At 37.3% G+C, this 18,308-nt stretch overlaps 1 protein-coding gene across 1 annotated transcript in view; it reads right to left on the bottom strand.

Moving 5' to 3' along the window:
- The window catches only part of rargb (retinoic acid receptor, gamma b), a 51,012-nt gene that overhangs the window by 24,758 nt on the left and 7,946 nt on the right, over window positions 1-18,308 (bottom strand). Inside the window, exon 2 of the mRNA XM_028001991.1 lies at window positions 8,072-8,442. Within this exon, the coding sequence (XP_027857792.1) occupies window positions 8,072-8,267 (196 nt within the window). The 5' untranslated portion in view covers window positions 8,268-8,442. The remainder of the gene's footprint in view (window positions 1-8,071; window positions 8,443-18,308) is intronic.

Genomic DNA, 18,308 nt, shown 5'->3' with positions numbered 1-18,308 from the left:
GTCTCTATCGAACTGAACTCTTTTGAGGTTTCTTCCAGTGGATGCAGCTTTCCTACCCTCAGTCACACTGAAGTGCAACAGTGCTGCAGGCGGGCCACGCCGGCCCCAAACTCTGCAAAGTCTGGACACTTTGTGTACGAGACAAACTCCCCCTCCCTCCACACCTCCTCCCTTTCCTTCCCTCGTTCAAGAGAGATGAACTCTGGAAGAAACCCCCACTGGGGCCCTAACACCCCCCTCCACCCCAACCACCAACACCACCTTCACACAGATACACACTCAACTTGTCCTGCCTGTGGCTTCGTACTCTCCACACTTCTTTTGTATATTTATGTGCAGAGTCTGTTTTCTTTGTTTTTCCTACACTTTTTGTTTGTATTTCTTGATCTGTCTTGAATATATTAATGGATGTTTCTCCCTATTTTTACAAGTGAATCTATTATTCTCCTTCCTTCCTTTGATGATTATTTTTTGCAGGCGTCCCTCCAGTATTTACCTGTTTTTCTGTTTGTACCCTCACACACCGCTGGAAGCGGAGCTGCACCACATCAGCCTGCTGAGCTCTCTCCACACCTTGAGACAATTAGCCTTCCTGCCTCACAGCACCCTGCCCCCTGTTGCTGTTTGAGAAAAGAAGCACATAAATACGCTGGGGGAATGCGAATAACAGGAATAGTTGGATCACTTTCCTTAAAAAAAAAAAAAAACTAAGAAAAATCAGGCTCACTCATCCTCCTCCATCCACACAAAGTGAATCTCTTTGAAACGTAAAGCACTTTCAAACAAGTTTTTATCCTTACTTTTCAAACATCCAACTCGTGAGAGGACGGAGTTGTTCTCCAATAAAAGTCCAGTCCTCATGTCAGACACAGACATACGAGACTGAATAATGGGTTTCTCTGTGTCTGCACAAGTCCAGCAGCGGCCGTTCGCAAGCGCAACGATATGGTCACAAATGTGAAGCAATGAAATGTGAGCGCAAGACTGCTGTTTGTGATATTCATGGTGTTGGAATGTGCAGCAAAAAGAGTGGCGGTGGGTACGCATGTGTGTGTGTGTGTTTGTGGGCGTGCGTGTGTGTGTGTGTGCGCGTGCGTGTGTGTGTGTGTGTGTGTATAGACATGCTGACAATTATGTGTGTGCTTAAAGAGAGTGCATGTGATGACAGACAGAAAGGAAAACACACAAGTCTCACTCTGAGCCTTTAGTTTCAAGTTACTATCACATTCACCTCACACACACTCAAAAACACTCAGATTCAAAATACAACCAAGAACAAGATGTCACTAGCACAAAAGTTACTGTAGTGTCAAAAATGTAGGACACTCTGTTAAACATTCAGTTCTTTATGAATAAACAGGTTGATGTCCACGCCTTTTATTGTCTTTCTCTTCAGAGGAAAGTGATTTATTTGCACTTAAACTGCAGCTATAACTTTGTTTTACTCATTTAACAAAGCATATCAACAGGAAATGTTAGGACACCCTGCCTCCTCACAGCTTGTCTTTTGCAATAAATGAAACTTTTCTCATAGCCATTTACTTATCTCTGATATCTGCCTAAGAAAAGTTTGTCCTGCTCCTGACTCTCAGCTGTGAGACGCTTGAGGTTTTTTCTTTTTATGAACAATCACTCAGTTAATTCCTGGTGGATTTACTGGTATACTTCATGTCCCTGTCATGCTCTAGAGCCCAGTTCTGCTTCAGCTTTTGTTTCTTACAAGTGATCTCATGTTTTGTCTGATGCACAGAACATTTCATGACCAATAAAACCTCAACCTCCATGCCTTGTACTGTAGTTTGCATTAGTTTTTGTTTTTTTTCTGGAATGGTATCTTTGATTTTGGTTGTATTTCTGTTTTAAGATAATTTGAAAACTTATCAGTCCAAAGAATGCTCTCCACAAAGATCTGTCCTTGGTTTATGAAGGCAAACTTCAGTCTTACCTTCATCGCTTTCTTATGAAAGCAAAAGGTTTCCTCCCCTTGCACACCTCTAATAAAATTTAAATTTGTTCAGTTGTATTTTTTAGTGTACAGACATCCACTTTCACATCAACGGTACAGTCCACTGGAGTTGCATTTTTGAGCATCTTGCTTTTAGGGTGAACTTGCTCAAGCGACCAGACTAGGGAAGGTTTAGAACAGCGGTGCCTGTAGACCACTCTTCATACATTGGAGGAACTGTTTTGAAATTCATTACAATCTTCTTTCTGAAGGCCTCAGAAAGCTCTTTAGATCTCTCCATCAAGTTCACACTCACTTCAGCCGTCAGGAGTGATTTAAACTAACTGAGATGTTTAGAAATGTGGATTAACAATGCTCTAATCATGTGCACCTGATGTTATACAGCTCTATAAAAAAATGAAGAGCCCACTATACTGAACCCCATTGAATATGAACTTGTTTTCTTTGCATTGACGTCTTGACGTCTGACAGCACTGCATCTTTTTCATTATTTTGACTATGTCTCATTTTCTGCAAAAGAAATGCTAAATGTTTCTTGGAATTTCAGAGACATGTTGTCAGTAGATCATAAAATAAAAGAACAATGTTCATTTTACTCAAACATATACCTAGAAAAAGTAAAATCACATAAACTGATCATTATAAGTGGTCTCTGAAATTTTTCCAGAGCTGTACACACGTGCGATTTAGGATTTCTAATAGATGAATGTAGATGTGTTCTAATTTATTCCTCTGATTCTGATTAATAAATAATCAGAAACTGATTATTTAATACACCAACAGAAAACTTCTAGCTTTTTTCCCCCCCCGATTTTCTTTTAAATAAGTATTTCAGTATGCATCACCTTTTCTAAGCCCCATGCATGATTCAGAACTGCTCTGGTGTCTCTGAGGACAAGCATTAAAAAAGATTAATGTTATCCTAACCTGGTGATTTTATTCTACTTTTGCAACAGTTCCAAGATGTTCTGGGCCGATGTCAAGGAGCCTTAAATGCATCTTTACCACATCCCCACTCAGCAAGAACTTACTGAATCAGTGAACACACGTCAGGGTGCTTTTCATGTGGATAACCACTAACTTCAGATCGCGAGATGTTTTAACGTTCATCTCATTAGGTAACAAAGTCTGGACTTGCACTCATGCTAATAAGCGTCTGGTTTGAATTTACTCATAAATCCAGCTTTTACTGGGACCATGTACCCTTTGGTTCACATTGCATTAGCGAAAAAAGGACTTAATTCAAGCTTATTAGCTGCAGAGTTACTCATAATGAAAACCAAAGAATTTCCACCAACCTGGGCATCCAGCCACAACAACCTTTTATCACCTTTGGGATGTCTGCAAATAATAGGGCCTCTTGTTTCAATTTCCTTTTAACATAACATGAAGAATATTGAGCAAAACCACTAAACATCTAAATGAGCTATAGTTCCTCTGGTTCACATCTCCCTGCTGGTTGTAATCACTGAAATCAGTGTTGTGAATGGCTGCAGATGTGACATAATGGACGAGTGTGTGTCCTTAGATATCTCCTTGTATGTGAAAGTCAAGTGTCTCAATCTATATTAGATGAGTAAGTATTTATGAATAAGTATTTCTGAAAACATTCAGATGAAGGAATATAATAGAAACCTGGTGATCCCAAGATCGCACTCTGTTCTCTACCAGTGAGATTTAGAAAATTTATTTGACCTTTTCCTCAAAAAAAGGACTTTGTTTGTGATTAAAATGCTTAATCGTTGCTCTAACCAAATTTACCTGTGGCAACTTCCTCACTATCAGAGATAAACACTCATCTGCCTCATTTTAATGTCACGTTTGCATTTTGGGTGTGGCTGAGAGGAGCTGGGTTGGTGTGCCATCCCATATTCCAACACATTCTCACCTAGGGAAGCAAAAAGTCACAAATTACTACTTAAGAGTTCCTGGACGCTTGAGTCACCTTAAAGAATTAGAATATTAACAGCTTTGGTTACATTTATTTTAAAGAAATGTAAAAGAATTTAACATAGTTTATTTTGTTTAAAAAAAAAGAAAGAAAAAACATGTTATTGTTTAAAGTAAAGGTACTCTAGTAAAAGGTTTTCTTGTTCTTAAACTTTCAGTGTGAGATTATGCTATTTGAACAACGGATGAATTTAATTGTAGGCATTTTACTCATATTTACCAGACAATCCAATAAATATCAAAGTTCTCATAATTCTTCATAAATTTGGTTTTTGGTGACTTGTGATATCCATATTGCTGTCAGCTGTGGGAGAACTTTGTTTAACCTCTCTCTTTGTTAAAATAATAATAATAATAAATAATTCCTTGTTTCTCACATGAAAACATTGTACTAAATTGGTTCATTCCTCTATTATTATTATTCCTATGTATCAGATTCTCATATCATTATTTGTGACAATTTTAATCCAACATTAACCATGAATAACTATGAAAAATCAAAATAAATGTGCTTTAAGAGTATAAATATTTATAGATCAGCTAGATTTATGCATGTATAATGAGGGTTAAGACTTGAAAGCAACTGAAAAGTTTATTTTACTATTGGCAATAATATATAATGTCATTTACGAAGTTGGACTGATGAATGTTTTTGTCTAAAAATAATTAAGAAAACATGTTTTCTGTTTCTTTCCCTGTTCAAACATTTGCTGACTTGTAGGTCCCAAAGGAGGATTTTATTCTGGATAATAAGACTCATGTTGCATTTTGTGCAAGTTGTGAAAAAAAGTATTTTTCCACACACAGATTTCATGTTTTCTCCTTTTTTGTTACATTTACATGTTTCAGATCATCCAACAAATCCAAATATCAGATAAAGATAACCTGAGTGCAAAATGCATTGTTTGCAGAAAATCTAGAAAACATATAGATTTCATCCAAGAGGTTACAGAGTACATACCATTTAATTAATGCTTAGTTTGTTTCATTCTGATACATCAGCATACCAGGAGCCTCTCTTTTCTACATGTGACATTTATTTAAATGTTGTCCCATTATCCTCCTATCTCTGCCTGAGTATCAGTAAAAGCACCAGAGGCAACATCTGAAAGATGTAATCAGACACTGAGAGCATGTAGCCTGCAGGACAACCAGCCCTCCTCCAGAGGGATTCCAGAAAAAGAGTTCAGATCAGCAGATTAGAGAAGCTCAATCAACATATCGTACACACACTGCTGGACTCGCACCGCTATCTCTACAGCTGATATGTGACTGACAGCAGGGGAGCCTCTCTAAATATATCTCAGTTTACAGAGCCAACTTTATTATATTATTACTATGTATTGTTTCTTTTTGTCATAACTTACATTTTACTTTGTTTGTATGTTTTAAGTTCTCCTTAAATGGCAGCTATGTTTATTTTATTTTATTTTTTAAATATAAGCCTCATTATACTTTGTTTCGCCAGGGGGTTGAGGATCTAAATTTAGATGTTCCACTGTGAAATGGAAAAAGTTTACAGATGCCAGTAATCCTCCAGGATCTAACTCTCTAAGAAAATGAAACATGAGGACTGTTAGTAAGAAAAGGAATAAGAAAGGAAACCATGGAGCCACAGAGATCATGTGGGATCCAGTCAGTCAGTGTGGCTTCCTACCAATCAGCTGTTAGAGTGCAGAGTTCAGAAATAGATCATCACTGAGACGTGTCTACAGTTAGTGACACCGACAAATATATTTTAATTGAGTTAGGCAGAAAAAATGTGCGGTCATCCATCTAATCTGACAGAGTGGACAAGGAGAACATTTGTAACGCTCTTGGTCTCTCTGGAGGAGCTGCAGAGATCCACAGCTCAGGTTTTAGAGTTTATTGGCAGGACATCTATCTGTCATGCAATGCAAAAAGTTGACCTGTAAGGGGGAGTGGCAAGGAGAAACCCAGTGTTGCAGTTTGCCTAAAGCCGTGTAGGGGATGTAAGAAATGAACTGAAGATGTTCTGGTCAGATAAGACCAAAGTGAAATGTTTTAGCTTCGCTTATGCAAAGAGCATCACCCCAAACACATCCCCACCCTGAAATATGGCGGTGGCAGCAGCATGCTGTTGGAATGATTTTGACAGTCAGACAGATGGATGGATGGATGGATGGATGGATGGATGGATGGATGGATGGATGGATGGATGGGCAATAGAGATGTTCAAAGCTGGTACAGACATACCCTGAAAGACTGTAAAGCAAACAAGGTTTTCTAAAGGCTGCTGAATAAAATGCATGCCACACTTTCCAGATTTTATTTTTTCTCTATATATGTATATATAGAAAAAAATAAAAATAAACTGTGTATAATTAAACAGAATTAGGAGTTCATAGAGTGACAGAACATGGAAAAGTTCATAGGATATGGAATTTAAAATAAGCTGTAAAATACTGGTAAACTGGTGCTGCCCTGGTCAAAATGGAGGTTTGAGATGAATGATTAAAAAACACAAATCCCTCCCAGGACACTGAGTATCTCAGTCAAAAACAATGAAAGGAAGAAATAAAAAACCCAAAAGGTCTCAGTGAGTCTGAACCTGAACCCAGAAAACTCTCTCGAGCTCCGGCCCTGCAGCGATCAACCTGAGTCCTAAAAATTTCATATGACAACAAATAATTGTCGATTTGAACCTTTTTTTATCTATTGTAGAGCTACCAGGATACAATTGTTAAGAAATAACTCTCTTTTTAAACTATGTCCAAAAAAATTATCTTTTCTTTCTGTCACCTGTAGGGCAGAGTTTAATTTTAATATTCATGTCCATGAATAACACACATGTTGTCTTGTTGTCCTAAAGACAACACAGACTTTTCATTAAGATGCTAAATCAATCTTAATGCTTTTCACCCATCAAACTGTCCGTATTTTCATTATTTCATGTCCTTAGTTTAAGAAAATAAATGGTCAATGTGAAGTGCAACAGCGCCCCCTGTGGTAGAAAAGGAATTCCATGTGCAGAACAAAATGAGAAACTCTGTCATCTGCCTAAACTTTCCTGCTTGAGGAGAGTCCTGGTTCAAATATAAAGAGCTGGAGCACGTCCATGAAAAGCAGAAAATTACAAACAGGGACCACATTATGTTGACTGTTTTTCCAGCCTGCCTTCTTACTGCCATCTGTCTGGTTTACCGCATGGAAAAATCTCCTCTCCTCTCCTCTCCTCTCCTCTCCTCTCCTCTCCTCTCCTTGATTAAATGCGTTACTAGAGCCACACATTTGCCCTGAGGACCCTGAGTTTCCTCTGTTCTGAACCCCAAATAGCCGGTCAGGGGACACTCATTCGACACACAGGCTCGTCATGTGCGTGGAAAAAGAAATTGATTTTCTTGCATCCCAACTTTGCCTTCCTCCATTTGAACATCTTACAGTGAACTCCAAAATACTGCGTACAGATACTCTAGTGTTATATATTAAAATGCAATATGATATACTTGCAAAAAGTATTCTCATCTCTTTGAATTTTTCCACATTTTGTCGCATTAAAACTGCAGATTTCACTTTTAGGACTAAAAGGGGCAAAGTTAAGTGGAAGGGAAGGGATTTGTGTTATATTCAAAAAGTTATTGCTTCACAGAATGAAGGTCCTTGATTTTAACTCTGGCCAAGTGCTTGTCTTTGTGGAGTTCACAATTTGATTTACAATTGTTTTTGTTTCTGTTGTTTTACAAATAAACATGACAAGTGTGGCATTGAAGGAAAAAAAAAACAAAACACTTTTTGCTTTAATTATAGTTACAAGTCTTTTGGGGGTATTTTCCTACCAGCTTTGCACATGCTGAGAAATTTTTTTCCATTCTTTGTTGCAGAATATCTCAAGGTTAATCATATTAGATGGCCTGGACTTTGGTTGGACCATTCTAACAAATAAATAAACTTTGATTTAAGCATATTGTGTTTCTGTCTGTGTGTCCAAAGTTGTTGTCCTGCAGGAACATGATCATCTCCCCGAGAGCAACGACTTTTTTGAGGCTCTAACATTTTTCACCCTCCTTACCCTCAGCATGTTGCTGCCATCATCATATCTATCCATGGTTTGCTGTGTCTCCTACATGCCTAGTGCAGAAATAAAACTGCGAAAACATTGGTATGGAAGACCAGATGAGTTATTTTTCTACTTACACAACGCAGCCATCTCTTTGGGAAGGTCCGCTCCAAAACGTCCAAACAGGTGACTGCTGGCCAGCAGGTCAAAGGGTGAGTGACCCCTCATGGAGTTAAAGGTGAAGGGGTACATGGCACGAGAGAATCCCGTCATGTGACGCATTTGGTGCTCTCTGTTTGTTGCCATTGTGAAAAAGTGTGGCTGCTTATTCATCTTGTTGTTTTTTTTTTCCTTTGTCTTCCTCTTTAGCTTCTTTGTCAGGGACGTATGGTGAGTTTGAATCGGGGTAGTGCCATTCAGCTCCACTCAGCTGCTGGCTGCTCTTCTGTCCGGCCGCGGTGACGCTGAGGAGGGAGGCGGGCAGGAAAGTCCTTATCAGGTCCGAACGCTGCAGAGAAAGAAGCAAATAGAGGCCAGAAGGTAAATTTCTGTAGGACTCAAGTTAAAATGTAAAATGTTTATCAAATGCAATAGATAATATGTAACTGGTTTAAATAAATAGCTATTTTAGTGATGTAAAAAATTATAATTATAATAATCATGAGTATTTTTCCTGGCCACACCTTGAATTCAAAACATATTGTGTCATTATTTTCACCCGGAAATGGATCAACAATTGTTTTTGTGGAATTATGTGTGTTAAAATTCCCCATTCATTTAACAGTAGTTTCGATTTATATTAGATTTAGTTGAAGAATAGCTGAGCTTTATTAGGAACTGCAGTAGTGTGTGTTAAGTCAAATAAAACATGAAGCTCTAAAAATGATTAGTTCAGGCATCTGAACAAAGAAACAGCCAAGAGAAACTGGTGCGCACTTAGCATCATAATTTGTGTGACAGTCAGTTCAGGTTAAAATCATACTATTGTAAACCATAAAACACTGACGATATGTAGAATAAATCTCAGTAATTCACATGTGAAAGAGATTATGAAGGATATTTGGGAACAGGGCTGGAGGCATCGCTGAAATATTAAAAGAGAAAAACGAAAACAAAGAAGATTAAGAACAAAACAAAGAAGACGAGTAAGATCAAGCGGGAACGGTGGTGGGGTGGGGGGGGGGCAATATGGCGCTGCCTTTTTTTAATCTTTCGACTAGTAAAGTAATTTCAGGCAAACCATATGATTTCAATCAGCAGAAGTGTATCATAAAGGGTCCCTCTGTTTCATTTGCCAGCCTGACTCCAGCCAGCCAACCCACAAACAGTCAGCCGCAACTTGGGCAATTTTAACCCTTTGCTAGAACAAACACACATTAGCTTAGCATTCTCGCACCATACACAGGCCCAACCTCATCTGCTCTGCTGACAACTTTCTGATGAGAACATCTGCTCCTAAATCTTCCTTTGTTTGTTTCCCAGGAGTCACTTTGTGGCTTATAACTCTGTCAGAAATGCTTAATGTGCAGCACTTCCTTCATCTTTCTCTGTAACTCCTGCCCCCGTCAGTGAATTTATGAGTGGGTGGGGTTAAGCTCTCTGTGGTGAATCTGTGGTAAATACAGCTTGGCCAAAGAATGTCTTGTTGTTTTGGGTCTGCATGGGAATCAAACACCCAGGGTGGATAAGAGGCAGTGTCAGAGAATAACGGCTTTACACATGTCTTACTTTCAATAACTCCAAGTTGTATTTCAAATAAACAAAATAAATTTAGCTGAACTAAACAAACAAACAAACAAACAAACTATTCATTCAAAATTAGGTCACATTCTCATGTCTGGGTGCAGGCTAAAACATAAATCTTTTGACTCTAGTGACAGATTAGACTCAAACAAACAGTAAACTCGACTAACCCTGGCAGCTCTGATTGAGGCTTGATTTCAGACAGATGTAAAAACTATTAGATAGCTGTTAAAAAAAACCCATGACTATAATTAACAAATGGCATATCACTTAATGCCATTTGTCTCACAGTTTAAACTAATCCCTAAGGAAAGCTTAAAAATGTAGTAAAAGAGGGACATATTCCTCAGGAGCCACCAGTGCAGGGCTTTGCTCAAAACTGGCAGCAAGTAGGCGAGATTTACACAGCAGCAGAAACACTGTTGACCCGAAGTTGTGTAGGAAGTAAAATGGCTGACTGGAGAATTCTGGTTCAAAGTAATTTTCTGTGAGGAGTCCTACTTCTATTCAAAACTATTTGAATGCATGAGGTGTACTACCGTAAGTCCTGCCCCATGCCAGCATCCTAATGAAACCTACAGTGTCTTGAATAAGTATTCACACCCCATGAACTTCAAATGTAAAGATAATCACAACTGCACTGCGATGAATTCACCCAGAATTTACAGTAAAATAGCAGCAGTGGAGTTGTCAGGTGGTTACTGTCATTTCTACTTAAAGTGTTTATTTCACCTAAACCTTTACTGTAATTACTTTCATTACAATTCTACTTTAATGTAATTATAGGTGCACCGTATATTTTGATAAATCTAAGTTCTGAAATTATTTTTCCAAATGAATCTCTGAAAAGTGTTCTGAAAAGTGTGGTGTGCATTTATATATTCACACTCTGTAAAGTTAGTGCTACCATGTTTTCTTCTAGTTCTATACCTTGTGTTATTAGCTTGGCTCATTTTTCTATCAGACCTCACCTGCTTACCTGTCACTGACGAAGAAATGTATCCCCGTATCATGCCACCGCCACCACCATGTTCCACCCTGGTACTGGTGTAGGTCAGATAAATGAGGAGTGTTGGTTTTCTGCCCACTAAAACATTTTGCCTCATGGCCAATGAATGAATATTCAATTATTTATAAATGCAAAATATATATTTTTTGATAACTAGTTGTTTAAAAAAGATTTTGTTAGCGAATGTTTATTCAATGTTAAATGGTTGGGTTAAAGTTTCAGTATGTAACTTTTATAATTAAAAAAAAAAAATTAACTGTTACTATGTACAATAGAAAATTTGTGAAGAAAATTCAAACTCCTACCTCATTATCTCATGTTATATTATCACCAGGTAGTGATAGTTTTAGGAAATATGTAAGAAAAACCATATTGTTTATAAAAGCTACATGTTTTAAAAGAGCAGCTAAGGATAATGTCCTATGGATTCAATCCCATGAAATAGTACAAGAAGTGCATCTTTATGTCTGTGCTTGTAGTAAATAATCTTCATTGCAGTCTATTGCTGAGAATTTTTGTTTTTGGCCCCACAATAAAAGACTGCCAGCTCCTGGTGTGTGATTAAATGGTCAGAAGCTAAAATATAACAACTTATTTCCATCGTGTTGTGTTTTTTCACTGAACCGTATTACGACGAGAAGTGTTTCTAATCGCCGAGAACATTTCACTTCTCTCCTCTGCTTTCATCTAAGTGACTATTATTAGAGTAAAATCCGTCCACGTCATGTCTTCCCACACACACACCAAAGCGCCTACAGTATATAGCGCAATTTCTCACCACAATCCACAAAGTCAGCTCCCAGAGTGTTGTTTTTAAAGTCATATTTCCCATATTGACATATTTTCTGTAGCGGCTTGGCTCCGCTGCGGTTTTTCTTCACTGCGAGGGCCCGTCGGGGAGAGTCCCCACAACTGTTTTCACAAAGAGCTGCAGTGTTTGACGATTAAAGAACGCCAAGCACAGGCTGGACGAAGCATGCAGTTATTTCAAACGTAATTACATATGCTTGCTGGGAACTGCTGCATTTTGCAATCAATGCAAAGCCTCTTTTTAAAGGCAGGACGCAGACAGATGCAAGAACCGACATGTAGGCAATAGCGGGGCGCGCGCGTACGCGCGCGCAGATGTTCTGCGACTTTGATCGTGCTCGTGGGCAAGTAATCAGCGGGGGACACACGACGTTCACACACTCTGAAGGACCATTGAGAGTGGCAATTGACCTTGAAGAATGAAGCCGTAAATACAGGACAGAGGATCCGACTGCAGATGCAGCGACTTCAAGAATACTCTTTAACCAATCAAAATTCAAAGAGCAAAAATATGTGGTATGAAAACCAGATGTATAAAAAAATGACATGTGGGGGGAAGAAAATAGTGGTGAGGCTTGTCAGGAAAGTAATGAAGCAGGAGGCCGTTTTAAACATCTGGCAAGCTGATGAAAGACGTGGAGTTAATGAAATGGGAAACTAATAGGAGAAAGAGTTAATTGTGTTTAATGGCGGAGGGAGAAAGTGGATGGTGAGCAAAGCCATTGAAAACATACATAGAAACAATTTTATTTTTGCTAATAAACTGAGAATTAATGAGCACTAACACTAAGCAGAGGTTTCTGCCTTTTGCTGGGGTGTTACTCGCCCCCACCCCTCGTTACCTCCAGGGGGAATACACCTTGGGCCGGGCAACAAAAGCAGCGCTGTGTCGCTGGGCCTCCAAGCCTCAATGCTGCTTTTATGAGACCTTGCTGGGTCGGGTCAAACTGGGTCACCTGGTCCTGGTACAGCTAACACACACACACACACTTACACGCCCATAAGTGATGTTCTGTTTCCCCAGACTAATAAAATAAGATCCAATGTAAAAAAGAATGGCTGCTTCTACTCCTCTCTGCCCTGCCAAGTCACTTTATGCAGTGCCCACACTTACAGGCTCTTTTTCTTCCAGCTTTATTCTTTTTTGACCCTAAATATAGAGTAAATTAGATATTTACATAACATATATATGTATGAGAATGCCTATTTTTTCTTTTTTTTTCTGGCTTTCAATCAGACTAAACTTTTCTTCTTTTAGGTCAGTAACGATTAGCAAAATTATGTCACTATTTTTACTATCTGAGGTAAAAAAAAGGGAAAAAATGCCAGAACAATAAAAGTAGGAAAACTCTTTGAATTCATAAATTAGCGTAAATTTCTGTAGTATTTGGTAGAATTGCCTTCTAAACTTTATGACTTGTGAAAGGATACCCAAAACATTGAACCCAAGCTTCTCACAGCCGTTTTCCTGGAGTCAGGATTTCAGGTCGCCATTTTTGTAAACGCTTTTTCAACTTTGCCTGTAAATCTTTTTCTGATGGACACTATAAAACATTTACTACATTATCCTTGAATTACTTTCTCTACTGTAAACATTAGCTTTCTCAATTATTTGGAAGTGTTACTTTTGTGCCTGAATTTGTTATTTTGTAAATATTTTGTTTTTTCCATTTTGATTTTTAAAGAAATTAATACATTTGAAAAAAAATGAAATAGAAATAATTTTGGTAATCGAAGCTAAAACAGTAAAAGTTTTATTTAACTGTGACAGTAAGAGGAAAAAGTGGTTTATCTTTTTAAACAATGTTTTCAAGTTTAGATGAGTTGAAGTATTTTCTTGCTGCGGATTCCTGACTCATGAATATCAACAAATATTTGACTTATATCACTGACATGTTCTCTTGTGTTTCCCATTGTGAGGAGTGACTAAGAAATGGATCGTTGTACCACATCATACTCCACTCGAAGGTTATTGATTAACAATTGAAAGTTTTAACATTTTTATTCGTATGTGAGAAATAATAAAAATCATAATTTATAGGAACTTAGGTTACAGGAATTGTTTTTGTTCTCCTCTGAATAAAAGTAATCAAATAAAAACTTTACTTTTACAGTTTGAGATTTTGCAACAACAAGGAATATAATTTATTTTTTCAAAACTTTAATCAGTGGCTGCCAATACATGTGAAGAGCCCTGACTAATAATGTTTAATTTTTATAAAACATACATTAAACAAAACTCAAAGACACATACTAACATTAATTCTTAATGTTTTAGTTTATGTAATTTAGTCAAACCTGCCAAAATCAAAATCACTGGATGTAGTTAGTTCTTCCAGATATAATAGTGAGGAGCTTAAACTTGGTCAGATTGCAGACATTAAAACAGAAGTAGAGTGTCGTCCAACGACTTGTCCACACTAAGATAGGTCATCTTTTCAGCACTCTACCTCAACAAACTCAGCTCTGGACCATTTCTTTCCTTTCTGCCCACCTTTGTCAGGATTAACACATCGAACAAAATCCTGCAGCATTCTGCAAAACATCTCGACTCATAACCAAGGAGTCAGAGTCTCTTAATCTATTAAATGAATCTTGACCGACATTTTCATAAACTTTCTCAGGGTATTTTGTGTTTTTCCTCTTTTTTTTTTTCTATCGTTGAATCTCTATTGATTATTTATCACATTTAAATTATGTACAAGCTAGGACTCACACTTATTGATCACAGAGAGCAGGAAGTAAAATGCAGTCTAAGTTCATACACTTCACACGAAGCTTTGTTGACATATTTGGGATCTAAGTTGGTCTGTAATTTTTAAATCTCCCAAAAATAAACAGCATTTGTGAAATTTGAGGAGGAACTTCTGAACTGATAAAAAAGAGAATTGGCCTCAATGTGTCTTTGTTGCTAATCATTTGTGTAATTAATAGGGAAATCTAACAGAACAAAACTGCAGCTCATTATTTTTCAGCTTTATTCAACCAAACTACAAATACAGAGAACATGAAAATGTCTCGTTTCATGTAAAACTACATCAAGCAAGAGCAAATTTAGAGTGTCTTGAAAGAAAAGAAAAGTTTATTACATATTTTAAAGATTATATAATTTTTCACAAACTAGAGTGTCTCAGTCAAGTTGAAAGCAGAACGCCATGTTTTCCAGTTCCAGTTTTCAGTTTGTAACAAACAGCGATGCCGGTCATAAATAAAACGTTTACAGACTCCGATGACAGAGACGCTAAGAGATAATAAGGACTTAAGGACTTCCATTTTGGTTTGCATATAAAGTTCGTGCAAACAAAAGTTTGATTTAATGTTTCCAGATAATCTTTATAGACTTTAACAAGTGAGTTCAATAATTTATCTCAGAGTCAAATTTTCTCATTGCGGGAGTCACTTTTCTGTTTTTTCTAATTCTGGGTATTTATATGATTTTCGCAGTGAAGAGCTATTCTATCAGCTCTTTTTTTCCTCTTTCCTCTTGTGTTCAGGGGAAGAAATATTGTGGAGAGTGTGAAGAAGCTTTTGCTGGGAAAAGGAGGATAGGAGATTAAGGTTTCAGAAAAACTGAGTTGAACAATCTTGAACTTGTTACAAAATATTAACTTAAGAATGAAATCACTCTGGAGATACACTTAATTACATATAAATCAATAAAATAATCTTTTGCTCAGGTTATGTCCTGATTAGTCAGACAGTAGATTTGTTAATCACTACAGTTTTTAGTTTGTGGTTCAGCTAGTAATTTTGCTCTCTAGTCTTGTTTTATTCTGTTCTCCTTTCATATTTATTCTTACTTTTTGAGCTTTATTCAGTAGTTCCTGTTTGTGTTCTAGTTTCTTTGTTTCATGTATTTGTTCACTTTCATTCCCCTGTCAGATCTCTTCAGTTTTACCTTAACCTTACCTTTCCCCACACATTTGCAGCCTGTTGTCTACGGCCGTTTGATTCTGGTCCAGTAATCACTGCCCCAGCTTCAGAGCCTGTCAGGTTCGTGAGTGCTTTGTCAGATCCATTTCTCCTCTCTGCTGTGACCCGACTGCTCTACTGGTCCCAGGGGTTGAGTAGTTCAGATCTGACCTCTCAAACAGAAGTGTGTCTGCATGAACCACATACTGTCAGACTCCACTGATCTCTGATGCTATTTTGGCACAAATTTTTTTTTCTTGCTATATATTCACCCAATTGCACAGATAATTAATACATGTTTTAAATAGAATATTTTAGTAATTATAACAAATAACACATACTAAAACTAATTTTAATAATAAATATGTGTAATTGTCTTCTGTTTGTATCTATTTTATAATGATTGTTATGTTTTACTGACTTTTATTTGTGTCTGATTTCATTAATCCCCCCCCCCCCAAATAAATCTGATATGGTCAAGTGGTTACTTGGTAGTTTTGTAATCTTTTTACCAAATACTTTTTTACTCTTGGCTAATTTCGCTTTGCTTGACTACCTTTTATTGTTTATGATCTAACATTTTTAAGTAGTGCTACTTGAATACAATTTTTGGCTAACCAATCTTACCAGAAACATCCCTTCAATCTTTGATTAGAATATTCAAAATGTTTTCGAATGAATGAGTTATTCGTTTTTTTTTCTCTCTCTAAATCATTGTATTATCTTGGGGAATAAAATTTAAAAGGTACCTATAGCTACTACTTTTTGTCTTCCAAAGTGAAGAGTTCTTGGTTTTATTGCTCCAACATTGCTACTTTTACTCAAGCTGTGTTTATCCTGGTAAGGATGGCTTTGAATAGACGTATTTTATTTTTTTAAATGCATCACTCTCTCTACTCTGTCCAGAAACCCAACCGCTGCTTCATATTTCAAAGATTTTGGCTGAAGTCTTTTTTATCACTTCACTCTTTTTAGTTCCATCAAACCAACATGCGTTTAGCTGTGTGTGAGGTAAATGTTGGGGTTTTGGCAAAGCTTAGGGGAAATTTGAAAGGAATTGAACTTTAGCTGAAAACATGCTTCATGCAAGAACAGAGGATAAAATGGAAAACAAATAGGAGGCTGTTTATGTAATGTTGGAGGTTCAAAGAGGTGGCAAAGAGATCAAGTTCAGAAGACCTTCTGCTGGTGCGCTGCTTGTTTCACATTTCAGATTGGTGGTGCAGGGGGTTAGCACGCCCCACGTTTGGAGGCCTTAGTCCTGTCGCGGGTTCGACTCCTGGTCCCCGCATGTCCTCCCCCCTCTTTCCTGTCTGCCTACTGTTGCAAAAAATACGAGCCACTAGCGCCGCAAAAACTCTTCAGATTTGAAGGTATTCTAACTTATTAAAGAGAATACATTATAAATAAGTTAGAATACCTTCAAATTGACACAAAAAGTACATGGAATGTATTCAACAGTTCAATCAAATGAATTCTTTGTAAATGCAGGACCAAAACTACCAGAGGCAATAAAGGTTAGTGCAACAGAAATAGACAGGTTGCTCTCATGTTTTTAAGAGCAGTGGAAGAAAGATAGATTTTTGAAATTGTAAGTGGTTTAAAGGGAAAATCCTATACAGAATGGAAGGATATTGGCATGAGAACAGGGAAGAATGTTATTGGCAATGTTGTAAAACCTTCAAAGTGGTGTTTTTCTAAATCAAATGAACATAGCTCAAGTTGTCCCCATTTAGGAATCAAGACACAAGCTCAATGTCAACAATTGTACGCCAACATATATATTTTCTGTTATAGTTACTACAAAAGCAATAGCCAAACAATAGCTACAATTACAAAGGGCAATTAGATTAATTATTTAAATAGGTTTCATTAAAAATAGGAGCTTTGTTTGCCACTGTGCTAAAGATAAACTCCCTCAGAAATGCTGAAACATCTCCCTTCCAAGTGCAAGTAAAATGTGCTAGAAATCAATACCCAATTTTGCATATTTTTTCCTCTTTTTGTGCAAACCTGTTTTTTGCCAACCTAGGCAGAGAGCCTTATCTCACACATCAAAAACTGCCACTGGGTGTGTAAGCTGGGGTTTGATTTACCATAAACCTGAAGGGGCTCTTCCATTTAGATGAAGTTATTGTGAACTCATTGCTGAACATATACAGTATATTGCAACAGAATTGCATGTGGTAAGTCTGACAATCACATGCATGCCTACATTTCACCTCTAAGTGTAGAGCCCATTTCAGATTGGTATTTATATAAAGCCTCATAACTATAAATATCCTGGTTTTCTCCTTGAAAATAAAAACACAAATAAACAGAACCTTACAATTTTCAACTTGTTCCACCCAGACCAGTGACCATCTGATTAGCAAACTGTGAAATTGAATCTTTTCCCAATCAGTCCCCAGAATAGCAACCGGTTCAGTACAGCTGTTAATAAGAAAACAATATTTTCATCAGAAATATCACGCCGAGGCATGTCTGTGTGTCATTGTTGGAAACATAGCAACTATGTCGACATATACAACAAATATTCAGACCGTCCCAATGACCATATATAAAAAAGTTTCGTATTTCTAGTCTTATTGGAGACTTTGACATCTGACACATTGCATTGTTACTGTTCATAATAATCAGCAAGAGCAACAACAACAAAAAAGAAACTCCACCAGAGTCTTTTTGGGTCAGTTGATTTAGTCCAGCCCTGAATAAAGGACAAGGAATTCCGACATTAAAGAAAACCTCTATTATTGTGTCCATTACAATTACATACACACGGCCATTTGTGCAATTTAGGTAATAACTTCATTTAGCAACTTTTAGTGACTTTTAGGACAGCCAGTAGCTACTTTTCTCGCAGAGCAATTGGTAAAACTGATGTGGTTCATCCAAGCTGT

Source organism: Xiphophorus couchianus, chromosome 20 (assembly GCF_001444195.1).
Source record: "Xiphophorus couchianus chromosome 20, X_couchianus-1.0, whole genome shotgun sequence".
Taxonomy (NCBI): Eukaryota; Metazoa; Chordata; class Actinopteri; order Cyprinodontiformes; family Poeciliidae; genus Xiphophorus; species Xiphophorus couchianus.
The sequence above is the reverse complement of the archived record's forward strand: the minus strand, read 5'-3'. Positions and strand labels throughout refer to the sequence as shown.